This window comes from Danio rerio, chromosome 2, assembly GCF_049306965.1.
Source record: "Danio rerio strain Tuebingen ecotype United States chromosome 2, GRCz12tu, whole genome shotgun sequence".
Classification (NCBI taxonomy): Eukaryota; Metazoa; Chordata; class Actinopteri; order Cypriniformes; family Danionidae; genus Danio; species Danio rerio.
In genome coordinates this window covers 39,700,497-39,721,514 of record NC_133177.1, presented here as the reverse complement: position 1 = coordinate 39,721,514, position 21,018 = coordinate 39,700,497, and the positions used below count along the sequence as shown (strand labels likewise).

General features: G+C 37.9%; 1 protein-coding gene across 3 annotated transcripts; it reads right to left on the bottom strand.

The window, feature by feature from the left end:
* Positions 1-10,426: 10,426 nt before the first annotated feature.
* pdcd10b (programmed cell death 10b) lies at positions 10,427-20,993 on the bottom strand. Of its 3 annotated transcripts, none has more exons than XM_073914619.1 (8): positions 20,895-20,993; positions 19,529-19,690; positions 18,567-18,620; positions 18,262-18,379; positions 17,941-18,067; positions 14,970-15,048; positions 11,064-11,146; positions 10,427-10,899 (listed from the first exon to the last, which is right to left on the bottom strand). In XM_073914619.1, the coding sequence occupies exons 2-8, from the start codon at positions 19,616-19,618 to the stop codon at positions 10,818-10,820; spliced, it is 633 nt and encodes a 210-aa protein (XP_073770720.1). In that variant the 5' UTR covers positions 19,619-19,690; positions 20,895-20,993; the 3' UTR covers positions 10,427-10,817.
* Positions 20,994-21,018: the final 25 nt, after the last annotated feature.

Here is a 21,018-nt window from a genome sequence, read left to right as displayed (position 1 = left end):
ATAAGGAGACATCAAATTCTCCTGTTAGCCAAGCTTAAGATTACATTACAGTACATATTTGGAATCACCAATGAACTTAAACAACAGCTGTCTCATATGTTTTGTTTCTAAATGTTCAAATCAAACAAAATCATATATTTTTTTTCAGGTTGCGTGAGCTAATGCGCATGCGCACTCGAAACAAACTAGATCACCACACCGACCTCATTTATGGCATTTATTCATGCCATGTCAGATTGCGCTGTTCTTCTGAAGTAATTCACAACTTGGTCTTGATGCTGAATGTCCTCCATAAATGAAAGCAAATCTTTGTTTACAAGTTTGTGGCTGTTTGAGTAGTTGCTGTCATGTGATGTGCGTTTGACAGGACGGACTGTACCTTGCGTTCGTTTCATACAGATTACAAAACCAAAAGATTTTTGTTCTTTAAGTGTAGTTGGTTCATTTAAAAGTAGAGATTTCAAGCTTTATGTGGATATATTACTTATGTCTGTGAAGCAAGTATTCGCTGAGATTCCAGCATGTTTGTTGACCACATAAACTGCCGTAAAAGCACTCATCTGGTCTGAGAATCGTCACTTTATAGCAATCGATGATTGTTTCTTGGACTAGTAGGCAGGGCCTCAATCGCTTTACTGACGTTAGACTTTTCCCTATTTAAAACTAGTGATGTGAGATGTCTTGTGTATTCTATAGTCTTTGGTTTAGCCAAAGCCCACGACCTATATTAAAAATAGTTAATGCTTCAGCTATGCTTATACAGTTAAGGAGGCAAGCTGTTTTCGAAAATGGATATCAAATGAGTAGAGGCTTCACTAAATCCAAAAATGATGGTTTGTTTTAATCGTTCTTCATTTTCTGAATATTTAGGTAATGTCTGGTTTATCTGAAACCTTAATTGAAGACTTCAGACTAAACAGGAACTTCTAGTAAAATGTGTAAGACTGGATAATGTCATTAGTCAAAGGGTGACATCTGATGACTGATGCCCATTTTCCATAAATTGATATGATTCTTTAGTGTCTTGCCAAATTACTTTGGTTACATTTCTCAATGGTAGTGTAAATAATCACTCTTTTTACCCTTACAAAAACACCTCAGTCCACACTGAGACGTTTGGCAGCTAGCTCTCTGCAGTTCTCACATTGTTGCTCACTGAAGCTAAACAGAGTTGCATCTGGTCAGTACCTGGATGGAAGAAAATGTTGGAAAACTAGTTTGCTGTTGGAAGAGTTTTTAGTGAGGCCAACGGAAGGTTCTTACCTTGCGGTCTGTGTGGGTCCTAATGCCCCAGTGTAGTGATGGAGACTCAGTACTTTTCAGTGAGCACTGTGTTTCAGAAGTTAAAACAAAGTCCTGATTCTCTGTGCTCATTAAAAACCCAGAATGTCCTTTGAAAATAGTAGGGGTGTAATCTTGTCATCCTGGCCAAATTTGCCTGATGGCTTCTGTCCATCACGGCCCCCTATCAATTCCCACATCACACACAGCTCTGCACATGAAGGATGATGATCTGATTTATCACATGAGTGAACTGAAGCTGGCATTTTGATCACAATAACCAAATTAAACAAACACAAATGTATAAATAGTTACTTGGATCTGTCAGACACATTGTAGGTACAGCTACATCCTTTACTTACAATTTTGATGTGAGGCAAGCTTCGTATTGCCCATGGTCAAAAAGCAGTGCAGCAAAAAGGAGCAAGTATTGGCCCACTCTCTTTGGGACATTCCTATCATATATAAAACTAATCTATTTCGCTGTTGCCTCTTCTGATGCTGGCATTCTATCTAAGGATATCTGTGAGCCTCTACATCTGAACATAGAAAAGACAGAATCGCAAAGCAGACAAACAAATGGCATTATCGTTAGCCACATTGCTATCCGTTTACAAAAAGAGGTAGGGAGGACAGTGGAGTTCACGGTTTGCTTGGACGTAGGCACAATACTTTCTTTACTTTTTTGTTTCCACCTGAAGATACTCATTCCGAGGTCCCCAAAGACTATGCAGTGCCATTGATGTGATCCAAGACCTGTGAAGAGATGATCCCAAGGTATCCATAATCCTGGACCAGGCCGCATCTCAAGCTAATGCTGTAGTGATCATGGAGGAATGGAGTGCATGAGACTGATTCCTGAAAGACCTCAGTGGCAAACGAGCCCCCGCATTGATTCTGTGGGCCAGCCTGACCTCCCACCGGTGCCCTACTCACACCAGCAGCTTCTCTATTATGGATATCCAGCTTTCCAGCCTCAGGCACCTAGAATGCAGTTCCGCATAGGAAGTTTAGCCAAAAGAATAATGGTCATGCCCAACAGAGCTTGGTTTCTCACAAGTTTTTTTTCCCCTTCACTTCGTCAATTAGTGAAGTTTTTTTTTCTCGCCACTGGCTTGTTCAAGTCAAGACTTGTGGAGCTGCGCTTCGGTGGATTTGCTCTTAAGTGTTTGAATTTTCAGTAATAAAATTTAAGCCACACTGAACTGAACTAAACTGAACTTCAACTCTGAAATCTGGACTTCACTAGAACTATGTTAAGCTGCTTTGACACAATCTACATTGTAAAAAGCACTATATAAATGAACATGAATTGAACATGTGAAGAATTCGGATAGAATACGGATAAACAGACATGAAATAAGTAAATTATGGCACATAAATACATTTAGACTGCTGAAAAACATCAACTTGCCTGAGTTTTGTTCTGACAGACACAAACAAACCTAACTAATCACCAAAAATATCTACAAAAGTGAAAACTTAATCTGATGTCACCTTTAAGACTGATAGACATGAGCATGGAGAAGTTAAGAGTTGTGTGTGCATGAAGAGAGTGGAGTGAAAAGAGTGCAAGAAAAGACATGTTTTTCATGACAGATAGAGCCAAACACTATGATATTTGTCCTGCCGGATGTGGATAGGAGAATTTTTAATCTTCTGGGGACATTAATTCATGATATTTTCGATGACTGTTTGATATTTCCACTCAATTCAACAAGTATTACATTGACTGACCAAAGCACATGAATCTGAGTAATGCATGAATGTGTACTGCATATTTTGGTTTCTTTTTGAGAGGGTAGATGAGATCTTTCAAATCATCTTGAATTCAGAATAGCATAATGACCGTGAAAAAGCCCATGTTAATATTAAACAACACGCTATTAAGTGTATGCTATGTGCTGAGACAGGAAGCAGGAGACGCTATACTCTGAATGTGCTTACGCTTGTGTATTCAATTACCTCGCCCCAAGTTAATCCATGGTTCAACAACAATTTTAATTTCATGGAAGAGTACACAAATACCTGGGGATTGAAAGATTTCTGCATTTTAATGACCTGGGTTACAGTAGGACACCTGCCGACTCCGTCTGCAGACCTTTTTGTGCAGCAACGCTCGTTCTGACTGGCAAAAATAAACAAACGCTCAGCAATCTATCAATCAAGTGTGGAGCTGCAATAACTAATGGTGTGAGGAGCTGGAGAAGTGCTTTCTCCATCAGTAACAGCAGCAGGGATTCTCTGATGGCTCTTTATACGTCCTGGAGAGACAGACCTAGAATTGTGGTATGATTGAACAGAGATAACTGACGCCAAATGCGCTCAGGAATATGATCGAAAGCTTTAGTGCTTGAGCACATTTGTGATCATCATTCAGAGAGGTACTATAAATGCGGAGATGAAAATTAAAGTCAGCATGGGTAAAAAGTAAAACTGTGAAACTTATCTTAATTGACCCCCTATTGAGCTGTTTGTTAGTTTAAAATGTTCCTCTGCCAGCTGGGGAAGTTCAATCTGCAAAAGGAGCTGCTGATGCAGTTTTACTCTGCCATCATTGAGTCTGTCCTGTGTTCTTCTGATTGGTTGGCTTCAGCCATTTAGATATCAGTAGACTACAGTCAGGAATGCAGAGAAGATTATCCCAGCCTCCAAGATCTTTACATGTCCAGAGCAAGGAAAAGAAAGCCACTTTGGACCCCTCACACCCAGATCACTCTCTCTTGACACTGTGCACCAAAAAGACCAGACAGAAGACCAGTCCTTTTCCACCTGACCCACCTATTATGCTAAAAATCACTATTATATGTATATTAAAGGTCCCCTATTTTGCAATATAAAAAGTCATATTCCATACAGATTTAATCTGAGAGATACAGTACAAGCACTGATCTATAGACCTTTTTCTTGGCTGCTGCATGGAGGGCGCCATAGCGACCAGCATCTTCCGGTAGAATGGTTAGAACTTCCATTTTCAGCGTTTACAGTAGGTAATTTGCGCTCTGAAAATTAGTTTCAATAGCGTTTTTCATGGATTACGGAGTGTTTTTGTGACACACAACACACGCCGTCAGAAATACAGTGTGCGTGTTTCCGCGACCTATCAGCTGTTTGCTCTGCGGCTCTTCAACACACACACACACACACACATGCAATACTTTACTGCATTATAGAGCAAACCAGATTACTGGCATGAAACTTAACAGGCTGATTTATGTTGTCTGATTTGCTGTTCATTCTAATCGCGAGCTGTTTATGTTTTATTTAGTGCGTTGTTTTTACCAGGGTTTGTTTTTCTGTCATTTCAAAATGACACTAGACTATATTTTAACTGTCACAGTTATTAAAACAGTGTGTCAATGGGACAGTACACGCTATGTGTGTGTGTCAAACATTTTGGAGAATTACATTTGTTTGGGTTGGTTATATGTTGAGAAAATGTCAACTTTTAGTGATGATGAGGCTTCCTTTAATCGGCAGATGATGCCATCTGACAACGAGGGGAAAATGCCTCACAGCAGTTGTTTTCCATCCCATTAGATCACATTTTTTTAAATAATCAGTCCAGGAGATGGTGCTGATCGACAACAGTCTTAGTTCAAAGATGATAAAAGCAGGTAAAATAGATTAAAACTATTGTTTCAAAGCTGTCCAAATGTGACTGTTTATACGCATCAGCTGCCGACCGGAAGTTCTTAACATTCTCCTTGCGCGGGCAATTTTGTGTTCTAAGAAAAAGGTCTATAATAGATGCGATTACAAGTTACAACACACAATTAAATAGATATTTTGCAAACAACACAAAACGAGACAACAATTTTAATGACACTTACATGTTATGATCCAGAGGAAGAAGAAATTAATCCATGTGAACTGTAACAGTTACTGACAAAGTCCCTGTCAAAGTCTGACAAAGTCAGCACAATAGTCTTTGCTGATCCTTCCTTTAACAGCAAATAGCCGGCGAATCCCACATTGCAGCGTAGGTCATTGCATCAAAAATCAGAAAAATGACAGGAACACAGCACAGTTAAATGAGCTTTAACCCTTTATTCCCTGCAGCCGAATCATCCGTCAGTGATCTTCATCTTCGTATGATCATCAGTCTCGTGATCCCCTGCGCTCTGCTAGTGTCTGAAGGAAATAGCGTGTTCACATTTTACCAGAACCGACACTTCATATTTGGTCATGTACCATATTAAAGTCAATGCGTTGCACCCAACACAATTCATTTATTAGACTCTGAGACAACTATTTTGTTATGGAATCAATAGTTTTAAACTCAGCTGGATATTTTCACTTAGTGCTGTGTTGCACGCTGCATGGAAAGACATTTTCAAAAACCCATAATAGGGGCTCTTTAAGAAAAGTTGTTTGGCAAAAATCTGTAAATATAGCCAGCTTCTAATGGGAAAAATGTGTTGATATTGTATTTTTTCTTTGATTGGCAATTTCCCTCTATACATGTCATCAAAGGGGGGAAGTCCTGTCCATTAGATCTCACCCTCATTAGCATAGTCAGCTGAGAAGCAGCCATCTGCCATCAAAGATTTTATGCACCATACCTGCTGAAGATAATGTCAGTAACTAAGGGTTTGGGGTGTACAAATGAACACCATTGTGTTCAAAGGCTACTTACATCTGAGCCTCTTCTTTTGACATTAGTCCTAGATTGTATCTGCTGTCATGCTGATGCATAGGTGTTTGTAACTCCACTCTCTTTTGAAAAGAGGGCTGGGAGCACAATCTCATTTGAATCAATCAATCAATCAATCAATCAATCAATCAATCAGTCAATCATTCAATCAATCAATCAATCAATCAATCAATCAATCAATCAATCAATCAATCAATCAATCAATCAGTCAGTCTGTCTGTCTGTCTGTCTGTCTGTCTGTCTGTCTGTCTGTCTGTCTGTCTGTCTTTTTAAATGTGCATATTTAGGTCAAAGACAGATTTTGAAGGATGAAAGTGTAATTCAGCTTTTTAAAAATTCATATTCAGAACAAGAATCATTTGATTCATAAACAAACTTTAAGGATCACAGTGCAGCCCCAAAATACTTATTCATTGTGATTTAAAACTGTCACACTTCTCTGTCAGCAAGAGGTTGTACAGGTGTAGGTTAAAATTATAATGCTTGATTTTCATTAAAATATATCTGTTACACTGAAAAAACAATGGAGAATTATGCATAAACTAAAAGATTAAAGTAGTTCCTTGTAATTACAAACCTTAAATAAAATGCTTTTTTATTTGTAAATTTAATTTGATATGGACACCGTAATGGGACTCTGTACAAATAGCCTGTACAAACTTTGACTATAGGTTTTAAGGAGCAAAAACCCAACACTGATTAGTTTTGTTAGTTTGGCAATTAATTGTCCAAACCAACAAACTTCATTCATTAATTTTCTTGTCGGCTTAGTCCCTTCATTAATCCGGGGTCGCCACAGCAGAATGAACCGCCAACTTATCCAGCAAGTTTTTTTACGCAGCGGATGTCCTTCCAGCCGCAACCCATCTCTGGGAAACATCCACACACACAAACTCATACACTATGGACAATTTAGCTTACCTAATTTACCTGTACCGCATATCTTTGGACTGTGGGGGGAAACTGGAGTACCCGGAGGTACATGCAAACTCCACACAGAAACGCCAACTGAGCCGAGGATCGAACCAGTGACCCAGCGACCTTCTTGCTGTGAGGCGAACGTGCTACCCACTGCGTCGCCACCAACAAACTTACATGTGTAAAAAAAAAAAAAAAACTAAAAAGTTTTCTGGATCTCAGTCTATTAAAAAAAACAGACAAAACAAAAAGGCAGAGGCTGTTTACACCAGGTACAATGCAATTAATTATATTGCATGAGTTCATTTTGCTGGTGGCACAGTGATATTTCCTTGGCACACTTTAAGCCTTTTAATACCAGCTTTTGCATTCTTTAAATGCCACAGTCTACCTGAGTATTGTTGCAGACCGTGTTTATCCCTTCTAATGGCCACAGTGAACTCATTTTGCGATGGCTATTTCTAGCAGGAAAACACAATGTGTCACAGAGCATGTATTATCTCAAACTGGTTTCTTGTTAATTTGTTCACTACACTCAGCTGGCCCCACAGTCACCAGAGCTCAATGGAGCACCTTTGGGATGTGCAGTAATGAGAGACTGACATCATGGATGAGCAGCTGCCAAATCTGCAGCAACTGCGTGATGCTGTTATATCAGTATGGACCACAATATCTGCAGTTGGTTTCCAGTGCTTTTGTTGAGTCTATGCCATGAAGAATTAAGGGAGTTCTAAAGGCAAAATGAGGTCCAACTTGGAAGCAAGGTGAATCAAAAATAGCTTTTTGGGAGTGTTTAACTCCTATTTAACCAGAAAGACTTGTGTCCAAATGTGTAAACTTGCTCCAATAATGCAAGAATGCAGACAAAAACAAAGCTGTCCCTAGTAGAGGCTCATTAAACTCAACTCAGAGCATTTTAAATGCTAATTCTCCACTGGCTCGTGGGCATTCTGCATTAATGCCAGCACTTTTTTTCGGAATCCAAAAGACTGGAGAGCATCACATGAATATCAAACATTGTGTATAAATTAAATTGGAGATTTTGACTGGAATGACTTTGAGCATCTGATTTAAATTTAAAATTCCAAATGCAAAACCCACTTTTGAAAATGAACTGGAATTTGTACTTCAGAGCCATCAACTCTCTGGGTTGTTTTTATTCCATAACAAGCACTTATTATGATGAGAGCTATTAAAACAGGCAGTAGAGGAGACCGTGTCAGCAGCGACTGCAATGTCAAAAGCCCCTGTGAAACGTTCAGCCGGCAGCCTGTCTCTTTATAAAGAGGCTTTTCATCAGGTTCTGCCAATGCCAAAGGTCAGATTGCGCACATAACCGATGTTGCTTTATCGGACATGCAAACAGAGTCCCACCAAAGCCCTCACCAAGAAGCGCCGCAGCCCTCGCTTTCAAATCGACAGGTGGGCAAAAATATTACGAAAACAATCGACATACACTGGCATGCCTGCTGACATTTCCAGTCAATAGGCCTCTATAATTGATCAATATGCTGCAGCTGCAAACTTCTAAACCGTTTCAACAAACTAAATAGTTTTCACAAGACAAATCGGCAAGCCTAAAAGGGCATCATTAGATATTAAAGCAGAAGCAGCAACTTGTCTGTGCTGGCCTTGGGCGTTCTATTTAGAGTCAGTAATAAATGGTTTGCTCACCAGTATCATCTGTCGCCCTGCCTTGGCAGTCACTTACGCTTTCTCTCAGGGATTTTACCACACACCAAACTGCAGCAGAAAGGCTATATTGGCTGAGTTGCTGGTTACGTAAATATCAGGATAAATAACAGTAAATGCTGTGGAAAGGAATATGGTTGAAAACTGAAAATGTACCATTTAGGCTTGAAGTATACATTGGTTTTGGTTATGCATGCATAGTAGTACTTGTAAAAAATGGGATTTTCTTTGAGCTCCAACTTGTACCCCGTAACCCCCATAAATTAATATAGGTGCTATATATGAAATATTTTCATGTCAACATTTTAGAAATAAACATGACGTTCCATTCGGAGGGCCTTATCCTAATGCCCTAGTCCATTTGAAGGGCTTCACTTTAAGGGATTGGTGCATAGGGATAAGCTCTTCCAAATGGAATGCAGTGTGTGACAAAAAAAAAAAAAAACATCTTCCCTATAGGTTCAGTGGGGCACAAAGTGTCCTTAAATGGGGTATATGTACAGACTTTTAATTTCAGCCAGCCAGCCTCAGCGCTGACAAGAAGCACTGCATTAAATTCCATTTCCTCCTCCATGTCTTTAAAAGATTTTAAAAATTATTTTACCCTTGGGGTTTGCTGAATTCATAGCAATAGTAGTAGTGGTTTCGGGGGTTGCTGAATTTATTTTGAAATGGTAATAGCAACAGTAGTTGTGGTTTCGGGGGTTTGCTGAATTTGTTTTTCTATCTGCATGAAGTTAGGATAATGCTGAATTTTTATTTGAACCATTTCCTTTCCCTCAGGGATATCTTAAAAGGTTAAACTGTACTTTTAAAAAGACTCGTGTTTTAAAACTATCCAGCATACACTACAAATAAATGCTGATATTTTTAACAACAAATATTCGGCAGAACCACCATTTTAGTGCAAGTCTTAATGCCCCAGTATAGCGAAAGGAACACTATACTGTCAGTGAGCGCCATCTTTTGGCTGAGATGTTAAACTAAGGTCCTGACTCTCTGTGGCCGTTAAAAATCCCATGGCACTTCTCATAAAGAGTATGGGTGTAACCCCGGTGTCCTGGCTAAAATCCCTTCATTGGCCATTACCCATCATGGCATTCCAATCATCCCAATCCACCGAATATCACTGTCTCTCTACTCCACCTGTATGTGTGATGAGTGCACTGGCACCGCTGTCCTGTGGCTGCCGTCACATCATCTAGGTGGATGCTGCACACTGGGTGTGGGGCAGAGAGAGACCCCCCCCTTCCCCAACCATATTTGTGAAGCTTTGGGCGTATGGTCATACACGGTGAATACGCTATATAAATACACATATTTACTTACAATTTCATGTAATATTTAATTATTATAAATTAGCATATTAAGAATAAATTTTGAACGATCATGTGACACTGAAGACTGGAGTGATTTTTAAACTAATTTTTAAACATATTACAATTTAAAGTATTTTCTTTCTGTGCAAATGGCACTTTTATTGTGTTTCAATAAATAAACATAAGCTTAATTAACATAAGAACACATTTTTTTGGACTCATACTGTAAACATTGGAATGTTAGTGTATCTATGGATAACAGAAGATACATTTTGGTTTTCAGTTTCAAAACTAATAACATTATGAAGTTGTGTGACACAATTAGCCTGTACTCAGCATCTTTCAGCCGAGGACACCCTCTTCTGTAACTACTCCGATATTACAGAGACCATTAAACATCCACTTAAACACACAGAAAGTGGAAGAGCTCTTCCATTAACTGTGTTTCTTAATGTACATTACAGAGCTGACTTCATAAAAGGCAAGTTTTTAACTTCCTTGGTATATCTTCAGGGATTTATTAAGCGTGTCGATTAAAAACCTCCCAAGACAGAGAATATTAAACATTTGGAAACTATTTATTGAACATTTATAACCAAATCTCTGATAAATACATCATTTACTCTTATCCTTTATGCCTGAATGACAAAAGAAAGAATACCCATATTTACACTTTGTATATGGAATGTTGCATGACACTTTAAGGCGCAAAGTCTTTTGGCTTTCATTTGATTGGAACAACAGTGAAAGAAAAAGGTAATGAAGAGCAGTCAAGGGGGGTGAAATCATGATTATTCATCTAAGGGTAAATTAACATGTCTTGAACTCATTTCAGGTTCCTTCAAATGAGGCAAAGTTTATAAATTATGCTTTCAAAAGACGAAAAAAAAAATCTTTGTATATTACACATCACTGGCTTCACACACCCGCACACATCACAGCTGCTTCTTCTAGGCGACGGTTTTGAAGGTCTGCAGTATCAAGTTAGTTTGGTGGATAAGCCTGTTGGCACTGATAAAGACGTTTATTGCCCTGCGGACGAGAAAGAGAAAAGTCAGCGCTCGGGACATCAATTGGCCGATCATTTTTCATTGAGAAATGCACTTTTATAGGAGATCTTTAAAACAGATGTCTGCTTGAAGCATGAGCACTGCTCTTTCAAAAAAAAAAACATCTGTCACTGTCCGCTTGCTTACTTTCCGTCTTTGAAGTATGTTTTCAGCGTATCACTGAAGCTTTTGGAGTACTTCACAAACTCCTTCTTTTGGTGTTCAAGTGCCTGGGGGAGAAATGAGAATTTGTCTGTAGATTAGATTTGTTAAATAAATAAAATGTGTAGTTATTAAAGCATGTTCACTTCAGAATAGCCAAGGAATAATGAACATTTGAAGTGAATATTGAATTTTGATCTTAATTGATGTCATTTTCTAATTTTCCAAAAGGAAAAAGAGGTTATGGTGACACTTGGAAGGAAAAGGTGCCAATTTTGGATAATTTAAACACAGAACTGTATAATTTTATAAAAGCACTTACATAAATTTGCTCAGTTAAGTCTTGTGTATTATTTAAGACGTAAAGTTCACATCGATTTTTGTAAGTCGTTTAGAGGTTTTAGCAGTAATGTTGCCATAGCAACAGTTTCAAATTATATGCAATTTCAGACCGAAAAGGTTAGTAAATTATATTTTCACACTAAAATTGAGTTAACATACAGTTTGTGCCACATGTCTTGAGGCTCTTTTGTTCAAAAGTTTTTGTTTACTAGCAGTAGTTTAACATGAGTTGGTAAATGTAACTTCCAACTTCACTGTAAAGTAGGGGGGTAAGGAAGAACAAGTTGACATTAATTTAAAAAAAGGAAAAATAGCTTAAAGACTGTTAATCCTAGAATAATAATTCAGGTTTAGTTACATTTTTTGTTAGGTCCAGACCACAAATTAAACTAGATTTTGTCTTATATTTAGCATTCATGTTGTCATTTTAAGATGTATATCATATATAGGTTTATACAACAGTTCTGTTTGGTTTTCGAATCTGATTGGCTGATAGCCATGCAATATTCTGCAATATCAGCACTCCTATGGCCTCTTCACCCTTGTGTATTATTCCACCCACATAGACTGACAGCAGATCAAAAAGCTCACTATAGTTTGACAAATATTGGACAACATAATGTACTTTTGAGGCTTTTTTTGGTGAGAATAGTTGTTTAGATTGCAACTATGCAGTTATATATATATATATATATATATATATATATATATATATATATATATATATATATATATATATATATATATAAGGAAAGTGCTTATTTTTAATATTTATCATTTTGGAGATTCAGCGCATTGGCTGCCATTAGACTGTGATTGAGCAGAGCAAAGAGGGTTGACGTCCCGCTACGAGATTGCGACAGAGATAAGTACTTAGGAAAAACTTAGTGAAAAGTTTCAAAGCGGATCAAATGATTATAAAAACTGGTGACACACTATGTCAATCTCTCTCTTTTGTATGTTGTAGTGCTGTATTTATACCATAGTATTCTGGTAGTGTTTGCTTTACTTTGGCTTTTTCAGGTTTAATTATTGTCATCTCCCGATTAAGGCTGATTTATACTTCTGCGTCAAACGTCGGCGTATGCTACGGCGCTGACACATAGCCCGTCGCCGTGGCCATCGCCGTCACTGACGTGCACCTCTCAAAAAATGTAACTACACGTCGCAACGACGCGTAGCGTAAGCTCTGTGATTGGTCGGCTTGGTAGCGCTGACGAGTCTGGGCGGGACCGAGAGCCGCGCGAATGGCGCGAGCGATTGTTTACAAGTGTGAAGTCCCATGAAGGAGCTCCGGATGGAAAGTTTTGTTTTGTGTTTACCTCATAGTTAAAGTTGTTGCACGTCCGCCAGTTCCTGCCTCAAAATGAGCGAGTTTAAGCCACTTGTACATCCCGGAAGTGTTCAGGAAAAGCAAAAAAGCAGAGAGGAAACTCGACACAGAGGAACAGTAACACCTCACTGCCAACTAGCGTTTCGGAAGTGTTAATGCAGACCGACAGAGACAGCGCGCAGAAGTATAAATGCACAGCCACGCGCGTTACTTGACGCAGAAGTATAAATCAGGCTTTACAATAGAGAAATACTGGGAAATCTCTGTAGACTGATGGCATTTCATGCCATTCAACCTTATATTCCTAAAATGTGTGCAAAATCACTTGTTTCATCACTTTAGAAATTATGCTACAGAATCATTAAAATATTAACTCTAAAGCGACATTGGTGATTTAGCGAGGGTTTCTCTCTTGCAGCAGCAGATGTAACGGTATGGCAAGAAAGTAGTAGCTCATACAAAAGGATTTTTGAGACTCGTGTTTGATTTCATTTTATATACACGATTATGCAGTTGAACTGTTGTATCAATGCAATATTACACTCGTAGTAGTGTTATATGGCTGTATATCATCACTAGTGGGACACTAATGCCGAGTTCAGACTGCATGATTTTCAAAGTAGTCGTGTCACAGATGTTTTCACACTGCATGACTATCTGGGTTAGCGTTTCATCGCTGCTTTGTTTACACTGCAAGATGGATCGGCGACAGGGACTTTCACATTGCATGACTTTACTATAGGAAGAACCGCTGACAACTTCGTCCAAACTACGTCTCACAGCCAAAAACACGTAGTATATCTTTTGTTATTAACTAAATAATGAGAAAGAAGCCTTTAATGGGGTAGAACATGTACATGTTTGCTCACCTGGGTTTAAAGGGAATTAGCCATTTCTCCTCAACGTTGATAATAAAATAATTTCTTTCTGTATGAAACGTCAAACAGACACTGTTGCTCCTGAGTCCTGTCAAACCTCCACTAGTTTTTTTCTCCATTTCGTGGGTCCAAATAAACCGAAAAAGAGCGCTTTTAACTTCTCCCCCAGCCTCCCGCTGGCCTGCAGCAGGTATACACACACGCACACACACACAAGTGAATGCTGCTCTCTCATTGGCTGTAGGCGATAACTGATGTTATTTTCGATCAAAACTCAATTCACACGGCATGATTTGAATCGCCGACAGCTCCAGATATTTAGCATGCGAAATATCTCACAGGCATCGGAGACTCATCGGCAATTCTGTCAGATCGTGTCTTTGATAGTTCATACTGTGTGATTGTCACTCACGTGCACGAGCACCGATTTGCCTGTGATTTCAGGCATTTGTCGGCGATTTCTCAAAACCTGTCGGCGAGCCAAAATCGGGGCTAAAATCACGCAGTCTGAACTAGGCATAAGGCAACACACGCCTCCCACCAGTGCCGATATGCAGCCATATCGCACTGCTATGAGTGTGATATTGCTCATATATCATCAACTGGACATTCAAAACAATGCTGTATGCTTTTATTAGCTGAAATTGTATATGTAAAGAACTGTAATGAATGTTTGAGCATTCTTTACTTTTATGGTTGCATCTTGTGACATGTCCTGTTTTTGGCTCATTTAGATTTCTGGTTGGTCAGTGTTCCATTTATATTTCAAATCACAGTACAGACTGAGACCTTTAAAGTAGTTTCAGTCTAATTGTTTATTATACGCACAAAGGATTGAATGGTAATGTTGACAATTATTCATATGCACTGCACTTATAGACCACTTCAGGATGCACAGATACCATTTTTTTTTTAAGACAGAGTACATGTATAGTTATTATTTCTCTTGATACTCGTTAATACAGATACACTGAAAAACTTTTTTTGCTAAATTGCTTAGAACAATTTATATGATCTGAATTTAAACAAATTAAAATTAGTAATGTTCAACTTAATTTGATAACTTGAGGGCAAATAAATTGTTCGCAACAACTTACCTTAAAAAAAAATTTGTAAATCCAATCATAATTATTTTCAGTGTAACTGCAAGTTGGGAAACATCCTCAATGCTTTGTAGTAATCAAAAGTAGGTATCGGGGTGTTACCTAACAAGAACGTAAGCTTTGTATCAAGCCCGAAACCTGGTGCATCCCTAATTCAATCCAAACCTACCACATGTGAGCACACCCTTAATTGTGCAAGAGTGAAATGTGTATCTGAAAAACAAGAAATACCAACCCTGCGATTCTGGTACTGATACTTCCTAAAAACATTGTTGACTGTGTCCAGCAGCTCCTTTATAGCACTGGCGATGTCTCTGTGGAAATCAGCGAGAGGTCAGGAGTGATGAATACATTTATGAACACTGAAGCACTGACTCAGCAGTCAGCCGGTGGAGAATGGCAAGATAATAGAGGCGAGGCCCATTAAAAAGTCTACAAATCTTGTGGAGCATCTCTTGAGGTCTATGTATCCATGTTATTGTCAGTTATGCAAGAATGCTTTGTCAATTAATTGTTGGCTGATTGCTTGATTAAAACCAGAGGACTAGGCCTTATGCAAGGCTCTCGGAGGAGAAGAAAATCTTTAGGCTCCAAATAATTTTAACTGCCGTTACTGGATGATCAATACTTTAGTTTGTAGTAAGTACAATTAGCAGACGCTCTTATCCTAAGTGACCTACAGTGCACTTAGTATCCCACTGGAGCCACCAGAGGTTAAGTTATATGATAATTAATAGGAGAAATCTTTGACCACAATGCCATCAAGGTTAAAGCTGTGACAAACCAAGCATCTGTCAGTCCAATTTGTGCAGTGTGGTCTGTATTGACATGTTCAATCATTGTGAAAAGTATGCCAAATTATTATTTGATTCATTAATGTGCTTTTTTTCTCCCAAAAAAAATTTGCAATAAAAACGTTTTTGCGCTTATTTAAACTTTTCCGTTTTTTTAATCCCCTCATGCGTACATGTCAACGAAACCTTCTGTTGTTTGTTTTCTGAATGAGACACAATGGCAAGTACCAGTGTTGTCATCTTCTGATCAAATAATCTGTGCCAAAACAATTCACATTCAATAGACGTGCAGTATTCATTAATAATGCTGTGTCAGCTGACGTATTGAATGCGTCGCCTTCTTTGCCAAAAAATGTGACTTGGAAAGTATAAGGGCCTGCCTACATGAACACGGGCATTTTCAAAACACTTTTTCTACTTTTTTCCTACACTTTTTTTAATTTATTTTTTTACTGTTTGTCTATGCCAGGGGTCACCAATCTCGGTCCTGGAGGGCCGGTGTCCCTGCAGGGTTTAGTTCCAGGCAGGTGTGTTGAGGCAAGTTGGATGTTTCAAGTATACCTAGTAAGACCTTGATTAGCTTGTGCAGGTGTATTTGATTAGGGTTGAAGCTAAAATCTGCAGGACACCGGCCCTCAAGGAACAAGTTTGGTGACCACTGGTCTAGACAAAAACAAAGTTTTGGTTGACTAAAAGCTAAACTTTTTGAAAACTCCAGCCAGGGTAAAGATTTTCTGAAACTCTGGGTACAGTGTCGTCATGTAGACATTACAGCCGGAGTTGACATCAGCATGCACATTATTTTCTCCTTTCTGATAGGCCAACACAGCTGGTTTCACAACAAAGGTGGAAGACAAAAATGTAGCAAATTCTGCACGTTCGTGGCAAACTTTTCGCATATTCTACACAGTTTGAGTAGTAATCCGCCTCGGTTCTCCTGTTTGCATTGAATTTTATGCAAATTACTAGCCAAAATACTTAAAGGTGCAGTAGGTGATCTGCCAAAATGCTAACCGTTTAGCATAATACCTTTGAAAACACAATCCCTGCCCTGCCGTCCAAAGGCACACCTCCTAAAATCACGTACACTTAATAATACTGCAATTCTAAACGAAAAACTGTATTATATCTAGCTTGTTTTCACTTGTGTAGCAAGCAAAACTTGTCATAACGTGCAATATTTCATGCATGCAAGGATCGCTGGTCTCATTTTCTCATGTGTTTTGTCTGTATGCTTAGTGGTTGGCCAGCAGGAAATTACACTTATTACTATGCCAAACTTACATGTTATTTCAGACCGAATATTCAAAGTAGCATGGTATTAATATAGGTGCATACGGCTTGCAAATGGCGGATCTGCGTGAACAAGGCTGCGCAGATCTACATTTGTTGACAGACTGTTTGGGCTGTTTAGTTATAAAAATATAAAAAGAATATAAAAATACATATAAATACATTTAGATCTATTACAACAAAACATGTTTCTGAAGACAATCACCTACTGCACCTTTAATTGTCTGTTTGGTGTGAACCCAGGATAAAAGGGTCATTATCTCCACCTGTTAGTTTGGCATGCCCTTAACATTCATTATAGTGCGTTTTTTTTGCATTTTCATGTGGGCCGAGAGTTATTTAAAAACAAAAACAGGGAAAATTCAGTTTATAAAATTACATGTGGATATGGCATAAAAACAATCATTGTGTCATGAAGCATATTAGAATGCAGCTAGATTTTACACTATCATTTATTATTCAAGTTCATTTATTCATTCATTATTTTCGGCTTAGTCCCTTTATTAATGTGAGTCGCCACAGCGAAATGAACCACCAACTTATCCAGCATATGTTTTCACGCTGCAGATGCCCTTTCAGCTGCAGCCCATCTCTGGGAAGCATTATTCAAGTTATGAAAGACAAAAAAATCCCATCATGGGTTTGTGTTTTTTTATATTTATTGAATATGATATAGTTAAGTTATATCACATAAGCTAGAATGACATTTTCCAAAACATCAGTGGATTATTTATTAATAATATTATTTAAAATTGAGTTTCATTTAAAAAGGGACTACGCCGGAAAGAAAATGATTGAATGAATGAGTTTCATTTTAGACGTAATATTGTCTAAAATTTTGTTGTCATTGAAAATAGTTCCAAATAGAGCAACACTTTGATGTTTTGTTTCAGAATTAACCTGGTTTTCATTGAATAGATAGAGCCAATGAATCAGCCGTTTTAAGTAAATCCATTGAATGAATGATTCAATAAAAATCACTTATTAAGAAAGCTATATAGTATCACCTTCTGGCAGGTTTAGTGCCCATGACAAGAATTTTTAAATTATGATTAAGATAGACGCATGTAACTCAATGAGACCAGGACCTAGTATCCACCTCTATTGGATACTACTCACTTGATAGTCTGTAGGAAGCGCACTCTGTCGTTGATCTCATCTGGGATTTTACTCAGGATATGTTTTAGAGCTCGTGCTTTCTCATTCAGGTCCTGGAACTCCTGTTCAGGTCTCTTAATCATGTACTCTGTAAAACAACAGAGGCAGACACAAATTTTTAAAGCTCAGAATCTGAAACAGATGCACATGATCATGAATATCGTTCCGATCTTTACCAGAAAATGAAAGGACTATGTTGGCTGAATATTATTTTTAGTGTTATTAGAAAAAAGGTTCTAGAAATAGGGATTGTACCAGAGGCACATTATGTTCTCGCCTTACCCTCCACATCATCTGCAGCCATGCGCAGTAGTGACTCTGTGAAGTTGATCTCCACATTCTTCTTCTCCAGTATCTTCATAATGATATCTTGAGTGAGCCCTGGGTTCTCCTTCTCTGCCTTTAGAGAGAGCGGCATTGATTGAAGAGCATTAAACTCCTCACACATTATGTCAAGCATGAAATTAATCTTTTTAAAAAACAAACACATCACATTGCTCTGATGAAGAGAGATATAATGTCAGAAAAGTAAATACTGTATCATAAGCATCTGCCAGCTGATGAATGGACACTTTCAGAAGTCTTACTTTGACAAATGCTGCCCGCAATGTCTGTGCTGCTGACGGGTTTATCCTCCCCAACTGTCATAGGAGCAAAGTCAAAAAAAGACAAGCGCTTCACATATTTAAGTATTATGCAGTGTAAGCTATACAATCGTTCAAAAGTTTGGGGACAGTAAGATTTAAGAAATGTAAGCTTTTATTCCGGGAGGATGCATCCATTTGATTAAAAATGACAGTACAGAAATGTTATAAATATCCTTTAGAATCATCTACAGTGCTTCTCACACATAGACTTTATTTGGAAGGGCTGCCAAGGTTTATTAACGGCTGCCACAGTATATTTGGTGTCACTTTTTTAACTATTATTATCATCCTTTTACACTTTTTTTGAACCCGCCCTATAACCAAACTTCCACGATCCGTTTCATACTGCTCGTTCTGTGTGTGCGAGAACTGTCCAAGCCCCCAGAAACAGTCTCAAGTGCTCTGCAAACCCACAGAGACCGGCACCTTCTTGCATCCGGCTGGGGTTTCTAAATCTACTAAAATGTCCGGAATTTTGCTTTTGTTTTCTAAGCTGTCGTTAATTTTATGTGTACAGCCGCAAGAGAGACATTAAATAATGAATTCTTAAATCTAAATGAAAATCTTTACTAAATATTCTGAGAGGACAAAATTGAAATTGGCTGCAGAATATTTGAACACCATTAGAAATGGGTAATTAACTCATTTGTCTTATTTAAATATACATGTTTTAATCTAGTTACTATTATATATAATTTTTTTTCAAGTGTTTTTTTAACCCATTAAAAAGAAAAAGTTTATAACTGATATTAATTTTAAAAATAAAGTGTTTCAATCAGGCTACCATCAAAAGTATTTTTCAAACCTGTGGGAAGCACTGCATCTATATCAAGAGAATCCTGAATAGAAATGAAAAGTAAAAGTCCATAAAATTGAGACCACAATCTTAAAATATTTTATACCTCATTGAAGACTGGATACATGACTGCGTACAATGTCATAGAGACTATTGAATTTGGCTCAGCTTCATTCTTCATCTCTTCCATTGTCATCCTCAATGGAGGCCCACCACTGGATAAAATGGGCAGCTGAGCCACACAACTCACACACTTCTGTCAGGTTCCCTACAATGTTTAGAAAGAGTACAGTGAATTAATAATTAGTTAACTAGTTTGATCAGTTTCCCAGGTGTTTATGCAAGTAGATGACAATATTGATTAAGAAAGAACGTTTCGATTTTATTTATTTAAAAAAAAAAAATAGATTGTTAGATAAATCTTTCCGAGAAATCTACACACTTGTGCTCAAGATTTTGTAAAAGTAATTTTGCGAAATAAGGATAATGTTCAGTTTCTTGAGGTCTTGATAGTCATGAGCCACAGGTATTAATTTTTTTTTACCTGTATGTTTTTACTTCTCTCAAAAGCACCAGTAGTCATTGCTTTCCATTTTACAAATCACAAAGAACCCTATTTTTCAGCAAAAAATAAATAAATAAATCTTTAATTGTTTACTGAAGGAAAAAAAGTCACCTACATCTTTGGATGACTTAAAGACGGATACATTTTCATTTTTAAGTGAACTATCCAATTAAAGAAATAATATGTTATCACATCTGTTCTTTTCATAGACTGTAAGTTTTTAATATTACCCTACCACTTAAACTTTTGCTTTTAACACAATGTGACAGAAAGATCCTTATTATTATTGTTACTTTTCTGTACATACAACTTACAATTAATAATATCAGTCGGTTCAGGGCTCATCACCACAATCATAATGAAGAATTTCTAAATGTAAATATGTTCAATTATTAGCAGGCTAAGAAAAATGCTCATGCTCTTTCATCTAAACTTTTCATAAATAATTGTATTAATAGGCTGTCATGACGGTCATCTCCTAAATAATCAAACCTCACACAGCAAAGCTTCACCTTCAGGACATAAAGACGATCTGTTTGCTTTAACGTTAGCCACGACACTAAACTAGAAAATAGATAGAGTAACGTTAGTGAAACATCGGCTAATTATTTGACTATTGTAATGAACGAAATACAATTTATTATCAGACAAACTCGCTCAGGTTCCTTTCGATCTAATTGTATTTTTAAACCGTAAATCAGCATATTCCTCAATCCTGCAGTTATTCAAGCTTTGTTTATTTCTCCAGTACCTCTGGTGTTAGCAGCCTAGCTAACTCGTTCATAGCAACACAGTAGTTAGCCAACCGGCTATCAAAGTTAGCAAACAGATCTGCTCATCTCGACGTAAGTAGACTTATAATATGATCATAACACAGATTTGAAAAAATACCTGTACTTGTCTTCACCTGGACGTCCCACGGCGGAGAGGTAAGTGCTAAACGCTTCCTGGGGATTTAGGAAAGCAAAATGTAGCTGTGTTTTGTTTTCAACTTCGGAAGTCGGAAGTTTTCTAGGTGACAGCTTCCGTCT